The 17,536-nt window shown below is 39.5% G+C and overlaps 1 protein-coding gene across 3 annotated transcripts in view; it reads left to right on the top strand.

Annotated features, from left to right (window-relative positions):
• The window catches only part of adamtsl3 (ADAMTS-like 3), a 217,423-nt gene that overhangs the window by 165,449 nt on the left and 34,438 nt on the right, over nucleotides 1–17,536 (top strand). For 2 of the 3 annotated variants that reach the window (XM_038702057.1, XM_038702058.1), the window contains exons 10-15: nucleotides 1,558–1,669; nucleotides 1,779–1,917; nucleotides 3,778–3,828; nucleotides 6,202–6,412; nucleotides 6,935–7,082; nucleotides 9,679–9,763. In XM_038702057.1, the coding sequence (XP_038557985.1) occupies nucleotides 1,558–1,669; nucleotides 1,779–1,917; nucleotides 3,778–3,828; nucleotides 6,202–6,412; nucleotides 6,935–7,082; nucleotides 9,679–9,763 (746 nt within the window). Of the gene's footprint in view, nucleotides 1–1,557; nucleotides 1,670–1,778; nucleotides 1,918–3,777; nucleotides 3,829–6,201; nucleotides 6,413–6,934; nucleotides 7,083–9,678; nucleotides 9,768–17,536 lie in introns of those variants that run through there. The other variant, XM_038702059.1, reaches the window with a different exon arrangement.

The raw sequence follows: 17,536 nt of genomic DNA on the forward strand, positions 1-17,536 counted from the left end.
AGAAATCCTTCTATTTGTAGTGGCTGTTTTGTTTCACAATCCCTTTTATGTTGCAGTAAGGACCACATTCTGACAACATTCTACATTTTTAAAGGATATTCAGTGAATTCAATTCTACTAAGTATAGAAATAATTATAATAATAATTATTATTATAATAATTATAATAAATAACTTACATTTATATAGCGGCCTTCATGAAACCCAAGGACACTTTACAGAATTGTATATTGTATATATGTGACACAACAACATATATGGCGAGGTGTTCTTTACACCCCGCATGGCGTGGTTTTGATGGCAACGCAACGACTTAGTTCTAAAGTTTGTTCTGGTCCTAACAGTGGTATCGTTAGGGCGCAGGTGTTACAGAGTGGAGCAGTTTCTTTTTACGTTGGAAGTGGCAGCTTAGGAGCGTTAACAGGGTTTCTTCCTTTGAGGGTTCAGTGGAGATCAGGTCTTCGGTGTGGCTCGGGATTCCGTTGATCTGCAGGCGTTCCACTTTGCAATAAAGCCGAAGCACTAGACTGTTTTACTCCAGGTTTAAATGGCATGTTTTATCTGTTATTATTATTACACACAAACACATGTCCCTACATATATGCATACATATAGTATAATAGTATAGTGAGTCAAATACAATCCATACATGTCAGTATTAATACATTGTCCTTATTCTTGGGATCACAGGAATGTCTTCTCTCCTGAGAAGAAGGAAAAAGAAGAAGGTTGAAGACGCAGCGCAGACCAGGCACACACCACACCAATCTTCCTGTGTTAGTGGACATAATACCTAGTTCTGGTTAATTCAGTTTCTGCATCAAACTCAGCATGTTGGAATATAACTTCACATTATTCAGATTACATTAATTTAACATGGTATATCAATAAATGTACATTTGACTCTGCATTGCAAAGTTGGTATATTGTTCCTTGTTCCCCGTGTGGGTTATTGCTGAAGTCCAGATGACTTCCTGAGGATGGATTAGTGAGAGTCATAAATTGGCCATTTTCACTTAACTTTTATTGGTGTCTTCTCTGAGTCACAGGAGTCTGGAGTTCCTTTTGATGGAAACCAAATCTCATGAGATGTCCTTTTAAGAGACGGAGGTATCTGATTGTCCGAGTAGGATCTCAGCCTTTGTTGTTCATGCTCTTGCAGGCTTGTCGTAAATTGAGAAATGGTCATTCACTTTCCATTAGTGCCTTGCTATGGTCATGGGACAGCCGAAGTTCCTGAGGAACAGTGTATCAGTTCTCTGGACAGATTTAAAAGTCTTCATAATCACATCATCACCATCTTGATCACTTTACATCAATAAGATCCAAAGCCCAACAGGACTGTTTCCTCAATAAATAACAACTGGTAGCCTACTGAGTGACAGCACAGATAATTTTAATCTGCGACATTCTACTTCCCCATCAGGCATCGCTATAAAACAAACAGCAACCAATGCAACCCTATTCTGTACTCTAATCTCCTCCACCCTACGGTACTTGTTACTACACAACTAATGCTGTTCTTCTCCACTATTCATTCACCCTACACGTTGTACAGATGAAGTATGGAGGCTCCAAGGACACAGTTGTCCAGTTTGTCTTCTACCAGCCAATCAGGTACCAGTGGAGAGAGACCGACTTCTTCCCCTGCTCGGTCACCTGTGGAGGAGGTGAGCTGACCGTCAGTCTAGTGTAGAATATCCAGCTTCATCTGTTGATATCTGCAACTTTCTCCACTAACATAAAGGTAAATAGTCTGGGTCTGCTTTCTTCCCCCAGGCTATCAGCTGAACTCTGCAGAGTGCACAGACATCCGGTCCAACCAGACCCTGCCTGAGCACCAGTGTAACAGCTATCCCGAAAATATCAAACCCACACCAAAACTGAAGGAGTGCAACATGGACCCATGCCCAGAGAGGTAGAGATCATGAAGTTCTATTTTATATCTTTATAAATTATATAAAGCCAAAACTTAAGGAACATTTTGATACCATTACACCTCAACCCATCCATCTATTCTGTAAATCCATCAGATGCTCTCTTAAAAACTGACATTTGTATCCAGTTTTAAGACATATTTTTACGCTACAACTGGTTGTTTTCACTATATGTTTTAACATTGTATAATATTTGAGTCATCGGACATTCAAATCTTAAGTTTTAAGTCTTCCAATCAAAATAGCCTGCTGTAAGTGGATTTGCTGCTAGCATAACCCAGCTTGTTTTTAGCATGGGAGCTAGCTAGCCATTGGGGATAGCGGATAATATTACTGCTGTCATGTCCTATCACCGCCACCAACATCACCATCGGGGAGGAAACCACAGCTATCTAAACTGCTTTGGTTGATCCATAACAGCAGGCCCAGTCTTTGGGCCTGTGCCTGCAAGTCTTGTTCCCAGTAGACCCTCCTGTGTGCAACACGTTACAAATCTACTTTAGGTATCCCCCTGTGTCACTGCCTACTTACTTGTCACAGTGTTGCCATATCCTTCTATCGTCCCCGAAGTCTGATGGCCCCTTATCATTGCCTCCACTCTCTACTGCTGTGTCCAAGCTGTCAGTCTCTCTTGCTGACCGTCGCCCTCAATGACTCACCCCATCTTCATGATCTGGCTGCGAGCAGTTACTTGCCTGTAAAATCCCCTCTCTGTTCCAGACTTTCAAGCCTTTATTTCCTCCTTCATTGATTATTGGTGATTCAACATTGTTACTTCTTGGAGCGTGCATAATTTTTTAATAGAGATGTCATTCACCACAGTCCACAGGGTCCATGTGACCTAGCTGCAAACTTTGTTCACTCCCACTGGCATTCTCCACCTGGCTTACTAGCTCCATCCACCTAGCACTGTTTCATATAACTAACACTTTATCATAAATTTGATAATCCTGTTATCATAATACATAGGTCTGTCAACCCGAAACGTGCACATCCCGCACTGAAATATTTAGAATATATTAAAGATTCAGACTAATGCACCATCTTTAGTTCCCAGCACTAATACACTTGAAACAACATGTGTGTGAAAAAGAAAGTTCTCTATACAGTAATACTTTCTTTTTAAATTATTTCATTTTGTCTGCAAACTTAAATGTTATTGTTTTCTATGAATCTTGGTTGCAAAATAATGACTAAATTTGGTGATCTCCATCCTGTCTTATTTGTTGTCATTTATCACCAGTTATTCATACTGTCTAACCCTCCTCCTTGTGCACACGCATCTTTGATGTGCGAAGCATCTCAAAGTTCTGCATATCGTTTCATAGTCAAAGCCTACACCTGTCTGATTGTTCACTAAATGTTATTGCACCTCTAAAGGTCCACAGCAAGAAAGCAGCCTTGGAAAAACAACAATATTTAGCTTCAAAATATAAATAGATATATAAGCTGTAAAAGGGAATGTACAACCAGTTGACAGTGGTTGTGTCCCTGATGATTTAAAAATAAAACCGCTTGTGTGAGCCCACTGCTAACAAGAAACCTGGTATGAAGTATGAAATAGCTGATTTTCTTCTTAGCACATCTCAGTGCTTCTTTTATGAAGGGCTGAATCAATGGAGGATTTGATCAATAGGTTAAAGGACATAAATGCTAAATCAGCAGTGCAAAGCATTTTTTACACTCATTAAAAAGACTTCATTATAACCTTGAAGGCCGAACTACTGTTAATAAGCACTCTTATCATATTCTGTAGGCTTTCATCAGATTCCTATGACCTCTATGGCTGCTATCTGGATATCATAAACTTACAGTGTTGTGTGATATTTTGTCTTCTCCAGTGATGGATTCAAAGAGGTGATGCCATATGACCACTTCCAACCACTGCCTCGGTGAGTAACCCTTACTATCCTTCATTTTATAAGTGCTTTCTTCTGTCATTTGATATATTTCCAGTTTGGAAAGCAGAAAGTGTTCAGAAATCCATGATATGCATACCGGTTGGAATACATCCAGTGATGCACCCTGAAGTAACCAGAAGAAGAAGACGTAAAAATTATGTAAAGTCATCTGAAGTCATTAAACTTCCCTCTTGGTGAGAGATGCTGTAAATAGTGTTGTAGTCAAGACTGCCCAAACCCAGACCAAGTCAAGACCAAGACTAGAGTTTTTCCAGACTGAGACAAGACCAAGACTTTTAGGGACTGAGACCAAGTTGAGACCAAGACCGAGAGAGGGCGAGACCGAGCCAAGACCAAGACCAGTTCCCCACATTACCATCCATCCATCCATCCATCCATCCATCGTCAACTGCTTATCCTGCATACAGGGTCGCGGGGAGCTGGAGCCAATCCCAGCTGCCATCGGGCTAAAAGCTGGGTACACCCTGGACCGTTCGCCAATCCATCGCAGGGCCTCCCCACATTACATGACACAAAGTAAAATGTGGAACGAGATCATAGGTACTTCTCAGACTGATCTGAAAGATCCCTATTCCCATTAAAACACCCACATTCGAGCTGAAATCAACATAAGTATCTTTATTCAACATTCCTTTTCTATGCTTACCATCCACTAAACACTAGGGCTGGGTAATAAGGCCAAAACTGTTCTCATGATAAAAAATCATATCACATATCAATCATATCAATATCATTCGATATCGATAATTAACATGATAAATGTCAAATTGTTATTTCTTTCAAATTTAAAGGCAGATGGAAAACTCATCCACATTACCTGCGCCCAAATAGCAAAAGATGGGGTGGGACATGACTCTATAATATGAGAAACATATGCTACTTAATGTTAAAATCAACCAATTCAAAACTTAATTTGAATACCAAAATATATGCTCATAATATTTAGCCTAACATAAAAAGAAAAATTCTTTTAATGGCTGTCACAGGCTGTGTGAACCAGACTTGGAAGCAAATAAAAAATATATATAAAAACATGATTCCAAGCTTAATTTCCTAAAAGTAACCTACAACAAGTATCAGGGCTGTAGTGCTGCAGTCAGTATCTGTTGTATGACAATATCAGTAGGGCTGTCCCCGACTAACGATTTCTATGGTCGAATCAGAATTGTCAAGTCATAGTCGAACACATGTTTTTTGTTGGCGGGGGCGAAGTTATACATGGTAGCTACGCTTCAATCTTGAGAATCATCATTACTCACTGTAACTTACACTGTACATTTCCAGCTAAACTGAGGCTTTTTGTTGATTATTTTCTCAGAGCTCGTCTGCGGTTTACCGGTCTTGTGCAGAGTTTTGCATGCGGGCCGTGTGGCTAGGGTTAGTTAAAAAATTGTATTTATTCACGCTCTTAAAAAAGATTTATTAAAAGCTTTGTTCTTTTCAAATTTTTATTTACAGCATTATATCTTTATATTTATACTATGAGAGGCTGTATATTAAAAAATGGTAGCTCTAAAATGAGATGTTGAGCACCCCCATGGGCCTATAGTTAAAATGGTATGATCCTATTTCATAACGCCGCTGCAAAGATTCAACTGTAAAATTGACAGTCAAATCAGGCTCCGCCCATCGAAGAATCGAATCTTCGACTATTCGGGGTCAGCCCTAAATATCAGTATTCAAAAGCATCTCTGCATCCTCCACAGCTACAGTTAGCCTTTGGACAACAGCATATGGATCATTTTGACACTCCAGTAAATCTAAAAACATGATGATTCTCAGGCAGGTTCTGGAAATACAAGAATAATATTTTTCTTCTATGATTTGTAGTTGAATTTATGAATGTTTAATTATGAGAATTATAACTTCCGTATGTGTAAGTCACACTGAATCTAAAAATGTGTGTATCGTGTCTGTGTCTTCAGATTTGAGTTGTGATTCAGAGCAGGAGTGTGATTTTGATGCAAATTGAGGCGATTAAGTGCTAAGGGTTTTAAAGTACCTAAATTGCCTCCATGAGCTGTGTGTCACAGTCACTGCTGCACCCCCCAACTGCTGACCTTGTTAGTAAGTGGGCCAAATCAGCACCCAAACTAAATAAAAAAAATCTTCCAGTTGTTTTCAGAACACTGCGCACACCTTTCCCTTTCACATCATGCAGTATCTTTGCCTCACGTCTCTATCTTGCACCCCCCCCCAACACGCCCTTAGAGTTTGAAAAGATAACATGAACTCCCTGACATATCATGACGATGCAATTTGTACGGTTATCACACAATGTTCATCATTTAATGACCTCAGAAAGTATTATGTGAGCTTGGTCCCTGTCCTGTGTGTGAGCAGCTGGGAGCAGGGCCCCTGGACCCAGTGCTCGGTGTCCTGTGGTGAAGGTGGCGGCTGGCAGGATCGCAGCGTGCTGTGTGTGGAGGAGGACACCCAGGGACAGTTCTCCCAGGTGGAGGAGTGGAAGTGCACCCACTCCCCTCGACCTATCACCCGACAGATTTGTAACACCTTCATCTGCCCCCAGTGGGTGGCCATGGAGTGGTCTCAGGTCAGTAAGTATCTGTTCACACCAGCTATCTATAATAGTAAGGGGGAACTCATCTGAACTCAGGCTCCCAAGCATCAAAGGGCTTTATTTGCTGGTGTAAAATTCACCAATTTTCAATTAGTCGATTGCCAGAAAATTAATCTGCAACAGTTTTGATAATTGGCTAATCATGTCTGGTTTTGGCTTTTTTGTTTAATGAACATTAATCTGCTTATTCTGAAATAATTGTTAGATTAATCCAATGCTTCCCAACCTGGTGGTCAGCACTAAATAAATCTGAGGAAGATGATTAACATGCAAGGAAAGCAGAAAAAATATTTGTGATACTCAAAGTTATGTATATTTTTTTATTTTTCTTCCTATTTTTTAAAATGAAAATGATGGTTGAACTGGTCACAACCGGTAGACTTGTCAAACTGGTGGGATAACGAAAATAACTGTTATTTGCAGCCCCCACACACTTGATTAGATTGATGTCAGTGTAATTTGCGTGGTAACGTGTGTGTTGCCATCCCAATGCAGTGCACAGTGACCTGTGGCCGTGGCCTGCGTTACCGGGTGGTTCTGTGCATCGACCATCGTGGGCAGCACATTGGAGGCTGTGAAGCTTCCCTCAAACCTCACGTTAAAGAAGACTGTCTGGTCCCTATTGCCTGCCACAAACCCAGAGGTAGGATACTAATTGACAAAAGACTAAAATAGACAGGTGTATAAAGTTCACAAATCTCCAATGTATTTTTTTCTATATTTTAAGAAGGAGGTAGGAATCTACTAGTGCCAGAAGGCTAACACATGGCATAAATGCACAAGCTATTAATGAAAGTAATCTTACATTAGTTCACCTCACTTTTTCACCATTATTGTATATGGTACTGTATATGGCTTTTGCATTTTTCCAGTACATTACTTCCAGTGAAAAATATCTAGGCATCCCATTTGAAATCTAATATTATCTGCACTCTAAAAAAAATACATAGCACCATTACATAAACATATGTACTGTCCAATTCAGTTCAATGTCCAAGGTCAGTTTAAAATAAAAGCCTATTAACATATGTCTTATATACTGTACAGCACAAATATTATATAAAATGTGTTAGTATGTTTTATAATGGGTTCTATGTGCACATGTGTACTCTTCAAGTGCATCATTTGGTAGGCTGGTACTGCAGTAGTGACTGAGGGTTCTTTGCCAGTCACGCTGAGTGCATAACTAAAGGGTGTGTGTGTGTGTGTGTGTGTGTATGTGTTCATGTGTTGTCCTTAATCCCCACAGTCAACCACCTTCACCATAAAAACAATAGGCTTAATTTGCATCAGCTTCCCATCCTGTGGAAATTATGATTGATTTATAGTCCTGTCATCTATGAACTAACAGCCAATACACAGCCAATCCTGACCAGAAAAGCGTCCGTATGAATCCATTGCAGCAGCTTATTTCGACCCATATTTACATTTCTTTTGATAGGCTGCGACCTCTAATGGCAGAGGAAGTCAGGTGACGTAGAATAACGAGCAACAAAGTCTGTGTAAGGAGGTGGTGGCATGGATGTATGTGTTAAGTAAACTTTCACCCAGGAGACCGAGGTTCAAGTCCCGCGTGAAATGAAGTAAAAGATGATGTGTTTTTAGTTAAACGTTTTGTAGATGACTTATGTCACATGATGTACTTATTTTGACCCAAACCACAATCTTTTTCTAACTTAACCAAGGGGTTTTGTTGCGTAAACCTAACCAAAGTACCACCGTTTCATAACATATTAGGGTCCGGTACGCCTGTCACTGGTACTTGCCAACATTTTATATGTTGTTTTGGGACAACTGACAACCGACCTTTTTTGTCTTTGCCTTTTTTGACATGTTGCAAATACAACCAATATGTCATATTTGAGAATATAAAATACTTATGAAACACGTGTATAACACAACTATAATAATAACGCAAGTTCAGCAACACATGCTTCCGTCTTGTAAAGTGAAAGGTAACATGTTGACCATGGATATTTAGCCAAATGTTGTAACTAATTACTAAATGTAATGTTACGCTTTGCATTGAATGGTTCCTACCCTCCGACCTAGTATGTTCCATGACTGTAATGGTTAACATGGAGGCTATTATCCCATACCACAGCCACTTGCAAACACTTTTCTTAGTTAAGCGGAAGGTCCGACGAAAACATTAATATTGTTGGGGAGGGCCATCTGTCAAATATAGGGTTCAGCCACCTCCCTACCTTTACAGTTACACGCTAGTAATCTTTACTCATTACCATTGATGGCAACATATCTCTAAAAGTTGCTCTGTGTATCATCAGCTTAAAGTAGATGGGACAATTATATCATGCATAAAACCAATCAATCCAAGCAATATCTTGCTTGTTGTTGTAATTTTCCATCAGATGCTCTAAATTATATGCACTGTGTTCATGCCTACTCATTTTTATCACTCACCTCCTGCTGAGAACCCCTACCAGGAAAGCTCTAAATCCTGCAGGGGACAGGATGACATCCCCAGGTTAAGAATCTTGATGGTTTAACTTTTTTATGCCTAAAAGTAGGAACAGTTTGTTTTACTTCGGTCCAGTTGGGACCAATTTCCTATTCTGAGGTGCTTGATAAATTTGGGCCCTGATCACTGGTGTCAGATTGGAATGACTGGGATGTAAGGAATTCAGGGCTGCTAACTTTTAGGTTATGTTTGGAGTGAGTAATTGCATTTTTTTTAGTTGGTGCATTTTATCAGAAGGCTATGTGACCTGACCCACTGCAAGGGTCGGGGTCATCACTCTTCAATTATACCTTCTCACTGTAACTCAAAATACAAACCTTTTTTACTCCCTACTTTGAAGTATAAAAACATTGTATAGCCACCATCTCATTGTCTTAAATTTAATATCCAATATAGAAATATTATCCTTCATGTATCCATATCTAACTTTTACCTTTGGAGGTAGTTAAAGACATCCTTTAAACAATGACACATCAATTTATCAAACTTGCTTTGGTTAGTGGTTTTTGTATTGCAAAACTCTACCAGTAACATTACCACTCTAGTCATAAACTGTCTGTGACTCACAGCAAAGAGTCCACTTGAATACTGTCCCAGCATATGCTGATATCGTATTAGCTGGACAGAGTTGATTTGTGCCACAATGTTATAAATTAGTTTTTGCACTGTGTGAGAAAATGGATGTGTGACATGTGAAAAGTGTCAATTGTGTGAGTTTCATGGTCAAAACCCTGCTAATGTTCTGTGTCTCTGTCAGAATCCCTGCCAGTGGAGGCCAAGGTGCCCTGGTTAAAACAAGCCCACGAACTGGAGGAACACCAAACTGCTACAGAGGACCCCACGTGAGTACACACACATTAGACACAAACACACCTTGTAGTGCTCCTTTCACCATACCACATATATGTACAGAGGATAGAAAAAGTCTACACACCCCTGTTAAAATGCCAAGTTCTTATGATGTAAAATAATGAGACAAAGATTTCATGTCAGAACTTTTTCCACCTTTAATGTGAACAATTCAATTGAAAAACAAACTGAAATCTTTGAGGGGGAAAAATGAAAAATAAAACCCCTCAAATAACCCGGTTGCATAAGTGTGCACACCCTTAGACTAATACTTTGTTGAAGCACCTTTTGATTTCATTACAGCAGTCAGTCTATTTGGGTAGGAGTCTATTAGCATGGCACATCTTCACGTGGCAATATTTGCCCACTCTTCTTTGCAAAAGCGCTCCAAATCTGTCAGATTGCGAGGACATCGCCTGTGCACAGCCCTCTTCAGATCACCCCACAGATGTTCAGTTGGATTCAGGTCTGGGCTCTGGCTGGGCCATTCCAAAACATTAATCTTCTTCTGGTGAAGCCATGCTTTTGTGGATTAGGATGTGTGCTTTGGGTCGTTGTCGTGCTGAAAGGTGAACTTCCTCTTCATCTTCAGCTTTCTAACCGACGCCTGAAGATTTTGTGCCGAAACTGCCTGGTATTTGGAACTGTTCATAATACTCTACACCCTGACTAAGGCCCCGGTTCCAGCTGAAGAAAAACAGCCCCAAAGCATGATGCTGCCACCACCATGCTTCACTGTGGGTATGCTGTTCCTTGGGTGATGTGCAGTGTTGTTTTTGCGCCAAACATACCTTTTGAAATTTTCATGCTTTTGGGGGACTTGTTTGTGTTTTTGCAAATTTCAGCCTTGCTTGGAGGTTTTTCTTTGTAAGAAAAGGCTTCCGTCTTGCCACCCTACCCCATAGCCCATTCATATGAAGAATACGGGAGATAGTTGTCACATGTACTTGCCAGAAATTCCTGCAGTTTCTTTAATGTTGCTGTAGGCCTCTTGGAAGCCTCCCTGACCACTTTTCTTTTCGTCTTTTCATCAGTTTTGGAGGGACGTCCAGTTCTTTGTAAAGTCACAGTTGTGCCATATTTTCTCCACTTGATGATGACTGTCTTCACTGTGTTCCGTGGTATATCTAATGCTTTGGAAATTCTTTTGTTCCCGTCTCCTGACTGTCTCTCTCTGTGGACCGTGGCTTTTGCTCAGAGATGCAACTAAGAAAATATCAGGAAAATCCTCCTAGAACAACTGAACTTTATTTGTGATTAATCAGAGTCACTTTAAATGATGGCAGGTGTGTAATGACTTCTAGTTAACCTGAGTTTGAATGTGATTGGTTAATTCTGAACACAGCCACATCCCAGTTATAAGAGGGTGTGCACACTTATGCAACCAGGTTATTTGAGAGTTTTTTTTTTTTTTTCTCCCTCGAAGATTTCAGTTTGTTTTTCTATTGAATTGTTCACATTATAGGTCACATTAAAGGTGGAAAAAGTTCATGATTTATCTTTGTCTCATTATTTTACATCATAAGAACCTGGCATTTTAACAGGGGTGTGTACTTTCTCTATCCACTGTATATACAGACAGGTGACAAATTAAAAGAAAAACCAAAAATAAATCGTCTTAATATGGAGCCTGGCCCCCATGAGCCTCCAGGACAGCTTTGGTGCTCTGTGGAAGTCTGTGGAACTGTATTGTAGGGATAAACACCATTCATCTACAAGATATTTCTCATTTAAATATATATATATACATCCTTTATTTGATCCGGTAGTCTCATTCAGATCAAGAGAGACCTGAATACAGCAGATAGAATGTAGCCAAACATAACAAAAGGACACACATTATAGCATCAGAGACAGTCACAGACTGTCTAAAAAGATCTGAAGATGAAAGTTTATATTATATAATTTGGTCTTATGGAGACGGTGGTGGAGGGCACTGGCTTGAGATCTGGAAACTATACAGGCTGTAGCCTTTTATTCAGATGATTTTCATACTCACCAAACCATTCAGTGAGCCCTGGTGCTTGGAAGCATCTGCATTTGATGTTTCTCCCGTCTTCTATTCAGATTCTTCCTGTAATTTGTCCCTGATAAATATAAACACACACACACACACACACACACACACACACACACACACACACACACACACACACAGTGTCATTGCAATTTACAATTACAATCTATTTTACATTGAACAAAATTTCTCCATCTGCTCACTGAAAAAAAAAAAAAGAAAGCAAATCCACAAGCATCCACGGTATAACAATTTGACTTTAATTACCATCTTAAACCGTGCTTCACATCCAGACAGATTAGTTTTCCAGCCAATGTCTACTTTTTGTCTACTGTAGGTACAAGCAGGGACACATGTCTTGTTGGTTCTGAATGGGCAACAAACTTTACAGCTTACATCACTAGATAACTAACTAGTCTGCTGTAGTACGCTGAACATATGAAAAACCTGCAAAATCAGTCAGCTTAGATGATAAAATTGGTTCTTTAACATTGTGTCCATGTGTCCCTGCCAAGCTCAGTTGTCAATCAAACAAACATCAGCCCACCCCTTGAGAGGCTTGGAGAGTGAGACCATTTCAGACATATCCCTAAAGACGTCCCTCAGTGACACAATGCATTCCCTAGCCCCTAACCATCACAAATAAATGTCTAATCCAGACCACCTCTCTTTTAACCTAAACCAAAAATGTAACCTTAAAACCAAGTCTTAACGTTGAGGCAGTCCGTTGACGTAGTAGAATACTAGCTAAAATGACCTAACAATGCAAATATGTATGTAAAAAAAAAATGCCTAAAAGCACATATGTGAACTATAAAGAGACACGGTCAGCTCTCCTCACAGCGGCCACTCAGCATTCACTCCTCATTCACTGCCACTGTGTTGTTTTTTCAGTCCATTAACCATTAATTTCAGACAGCTCGAATGTAAATGTTATTAGACCTCTGTCTAAACACTGCTCTCTAAAACTTTCAGGCAGGACAGAACATATAACCATAGACAAAACCAAGCACACATAATACTAGTTAGAAGATGTGAAGTGCATTGTGACTTTTACCCACCTGAAAAAACAAATAAAAAATATTATCTTTTATTGAGATGTTAAATTTATTGTGTTAGAAATGACATTACTCTGACGGCATTCAAGTCAGACTTGTGCCATGTTGAATGTAATAGAGAAATATTACTATGTCCGACCTAGTAAGATTGCCTTCCTGACTATTATGTAAAAGTGACCAGGGTGCTTATTCAGACATGAGAATGACATAAAGTTATGTTGTGCATGTGTAAAGATGAAATATATTGTCAGTAGATATAGTATATTATACACTCTTTATTCATGTTCAATTGAAATTTTCCAGACACATAGCACTACACACACACACACACACACACACACACACACACACACACACACACAGCTTATCCAGGGCTGTGTGACTCTGTCTAGCTCTTTTTCCTCTCCTACTGCTGCTGACGATAAGCATGTGATTATTGCCTGCTACTCTGGGCCTGGTCAGCTCTGATAGCCTCCCTGGGATCCTTCAGCTCTCAGAGCTCTCATACACCACCGGGGCTGGACTGGGACAAAAAATCGGCCCTGGCATTTTTGGCCGAGGCGGCCCACCAAAATCAGTCAGACACCCCTCACCAATACACCATCGATCCATTTACGGGGTCAGATTAAGGGTGGGATAAAACACTGAGATGTAAGATTTGCACAAGTTGGGTGTCCATAACTACAAGACAAGAATATATTTTATTAGACCGGAGTCCTCGGCCAGAAGATTTTTAGCATTAAACACTTCATTTCCTGCATTCTGGAAACATTTTCTGCACCAATTTATGGTGGAAAAGCCTTTATTTTTTATAAGGGGACGCACAAAATTCAGGTGGCAGGTAACAATTCACAATATAAAAATATAATAAAATATAATGGAGTAATCAGTAGCTTATTATTAATTTTTGCTTAAGTACTTTCTTCTATATTTACATTGCATTGTAGGTTTTCTTATTGTGCAAATAAACCTTTCTCATTGCATTTTTATTTGTTAATCAACATTTGTTGATGCAAGCCATTTTTCAGGACATTTTTAACAAATGCTCAGAAAGTGGTGGCTAGATGTCCCCAGTGTAAATGGCCCTGCCTCCCTGCCTCCTCCATGCTTACTGCTTCACCTCCACTCTCCTCCTGCTCTCTCTGTCCCTCAGCCCTGTCACTTTGTCACTCTGTTTCGCTAACACATGCTGCCTCCTCTGCCTGGCAGGGGCCACCACAGCTCTTTTACTCCTTCAAGTGCCTGTGCCTGCTCTACATCGGGTCCTGCAGCTGATGTTGAAGCTACTGCAGCCCCAGCAGCAAACATATCTGTTATTGTCGAGCATTTGGCGGCAGCCGTCTGAATAATGTTTTTTTTGGCCCGCAATGCAAGACACAGAGAGCAGAGGGGGTGGGGGCTAGTAAGAGATGTGATTGGGCCCGCACAATGTCAGTATAGAAAATTACCCAATGGGCCGCTGTCCATGCTTTACATCGCTGGCCCGTTTTTAGCCTATATAAATAAATAATTTAGGTAACACCGGCCCCAAAGGTGGGTCGACCCACCGGGCATTTGCCCGGTATGCCAGATTACCAATCCAGCCCTTTACACCACAAAGACCTGGCTGACACACATACGCTCGTCAGACTCTTTGCAAACATGCTCTTCAAAATGCTCCTGCACGCTTAGGTCCTTTGCACATACATGTACAGCAGGCCTAAGCAAAATCCTCATCACATGCAGCCAAGCAAATCTTATGTAAGCCACATAATTTGATGATGATCATGTGAAGCTCAGCTCTGGTAATGACCCTGCATACATTTGTATGGAAGGAATATGCCAACAAAAACAAATCTTTGAGTATCAAACACACGCCCCCTTGTTGGCTTGAAGGGTGGCTCTGAAATGTTTGTAGCATGTAGCTTAACTTGACATTTGATACAAGTTAAGCAATACATATGTCTCTAGAAGGAAAGTAACATGATGTTGTTGAAGTGCTAGAAAATGTGAAAAGTAAAAAAAAAAAAAAAAAAAAGAAAATGTGAAAAGTGCCATGAATGTTCAGACATAAAGCAAAGCGAATTTTTGCATCATTCTTGCAAATTTGAACATGGGACCTTTTTGTTTTTTCCATTGTACAGTGTGATGACCTCAAACCAACAGACTTGACTATATACAGGCTATGGCACAGGCCTTAGCTGTAAGCTACCTACAGTAGCAACATACGCACCAACTGCCTCTGAACATTTATTATAGACTGTATGTTAATAAGGGTGGACATCTATATCTATGTGATAAGTGTGTACTCAAAAGACAAATGGGTGACTAATGAAAGGAAAGGTCAAGTGTGTAGAAGTCACATGATGAACAGCATTCTTCCAAAAGAAATTCTCTCATTTCATATTTTGATAATGGTGTTGAAAAGCAGAGGTGGGTGGATTAGCCAAAAACTGTACTCAAGAAAAAGTACTGTTAAAAACAAGTACTCAAGGAGAAAGTGGTCATCAACTACTTGAGTAAGAGTAAAAAAGTATTTACTGAAAAAATTACTTGAGTAGCGAGTAACTTAAGAACAGAAAAGAAAAAAAAACAACAAAAAGAACACTGGATCTTTTAGTTGATGTGGATGTAACAGGAATAATTTCAGCTACTGACGGTCTTCCTCAGTGAAGGTTAAGAAGTTCAACTTCAAGTTCAACTTTGTTTTATTGTCATTTATCCACATACGAAGTATACAAATGAACGAAATGCCGTTCCTCATGGTCCACAGTGCTAAAAACAAAATCACATTAAACAGCTAACAAGACAAGATACCATATAACACAACCCAGTAACTAACACTAGATGAGACAAAAGAGCAGCTCAATACCTGTAAGGCAGAGTGAACATGGAGTGGCTCGAGCATAATAAAGTGTGTAGAACAACCCGTATATGAATCTGTACTTAATAGTAGCAACATCAGAAGTAATAATATTAATATTAGTAAAAGTAATAATAATTGCAGCATCACTTGTATTTATATGTGTAAAAAAATACTATGTTATTATTATACTCAGTATAATAACAAGTATGCCAATAAGTAAGTAAAAGATTTTTTAAAAATTCACAACCTTCACAACCGGAGTCCGCTGCACCGTGCACAAAATTTTCATCTGTAAATATTAGCTGCCAGAACTATTTGAAAGCCATACTACCACTCTGTAGCTCCAGCCATTATTCTGCCCTGTACAGAGTCATGTAGATGCTTGACTGCGGTAGGATAACGAAGCCCTAGCAGACTTGGGACCAGCTGACCTCTTAATGTATTGATCATGTATTTGAATGTATCCAAATGTAGCAGAGTAAAAGAAATGATTTTTCTCTGAAAAACTACTCATGTAAGAGTAAACATATAATGCATTAAATTAATCAGACAAGTACAATTCACTCAATAAAGTTAGTTGAGTATGTGTAACGGAGTAAATAAACCTCGTTACCTCTGTGTTACTGAGCTTGAACATACCTTTAAGTGAGAGCTCTACAGAAAGTCTCCTCTACTATATATCTCTGCTCACTTCTGTTCAGAAACCGTAACAAGCTCACTGTCACGCATTACCTGTGGTGCGTCAGGCACTCCACAGCTTAAGGATTTCATTACATAAAGCAGCTGGAGTTATGAATATCAGCTTTATTGTTTAAGTGTTCTAGTATTTCAGCAGTAGCAGTGTAGTGTTCCATAACTGGGATGGTGGTTGGATGGGGAAGAGCTGCAGTGAACTGAAGCAAATGAAGTTTTTCATGTTAGCCATAGTATCTGCTTCGTATAGATTAGAATTAAAAGTAAGAATGCACTGCACTTCAAATATAGTACACTTTGCAATACCTGCAGTTAACTTTGATGATTGTTAATAATTACATTTCAACGAGGAAGAAGGTGAGAATTGGATCCAGAAAAGAATGAAAGTAAAGCTTACTGAGGCTAAATTAAATAATTACAACAGACAGACCAAATGCCAAAAATTTCTCTGAGTGAACTCCATTCAAAGATGAAGGCCTGGAGTTAAGGTTATTTTCCCAAACTAGTGTTCCCAAGGTCATACTCAAAGCATGATTATAGTATTAACACCAACCAACTGAGCCTCAAACCTGCATTCTTTCTTTCAGTTTCACCAAACCAAACAGCACAATATGCCGTGTGTAACTGCTTTCCAAAACAACCTACATATATGCAAGTTTTGTGATCTGACATCGCTATTGGCAGGCATAGTTGGTCAGCAACTTCCAAAACAATTTACAGCTGACCACTGAAAAAAGATGATCTTCTGATCTGTAACCACTATGATTAAGGTTTGGTTAGGTTTAGGTAAAATAATATTTTTTTTTTATTAGAACTTAGGACAGGCAAATACTTTGTTAAGGTTATGGGATCTAACCCTAAGCCACAGTAACACAGGGTGTTGCCATTTCCTGTGTTCAAAACACTTTCATATCACACGTGAATCAAAACATGTATAACAAGTATAATACTAAACCTTTAATGTTCCGTCACTGTTGAGGCCTCTCTCAAGCCGTTTGGAAGACAGAAAGAACAAAAAAAAAGGACAACAATAATGCAAATAAACTACAGATTACACAATATCAAGCTAAAGCACACTTCTCTTTAATAGATGCATCTTGTGCAGATGATCATTGTAAATTCAAGCTGAGATTTTGCCAAAATGCTTCCTTAA

Source organism: Micropterus salmoides, unplaced genomic scaffold, assembly GCF_014851395.1.
Source record: "Micropterus salmoides isolate LMB-PRFRI ecotype aquatic unplaced genomic scaffold, ASM1485139v1 Ms_hic_scaffold_6, whole genome shotgun sequence".
Taxonomy (NCBI): domain Eukaryota; kingdom Metazoa; phylum Chordata; class Actinopteri; order Centrarchiformes; family Centrarchidae; genus Micropterus; species Micropterus salmoides.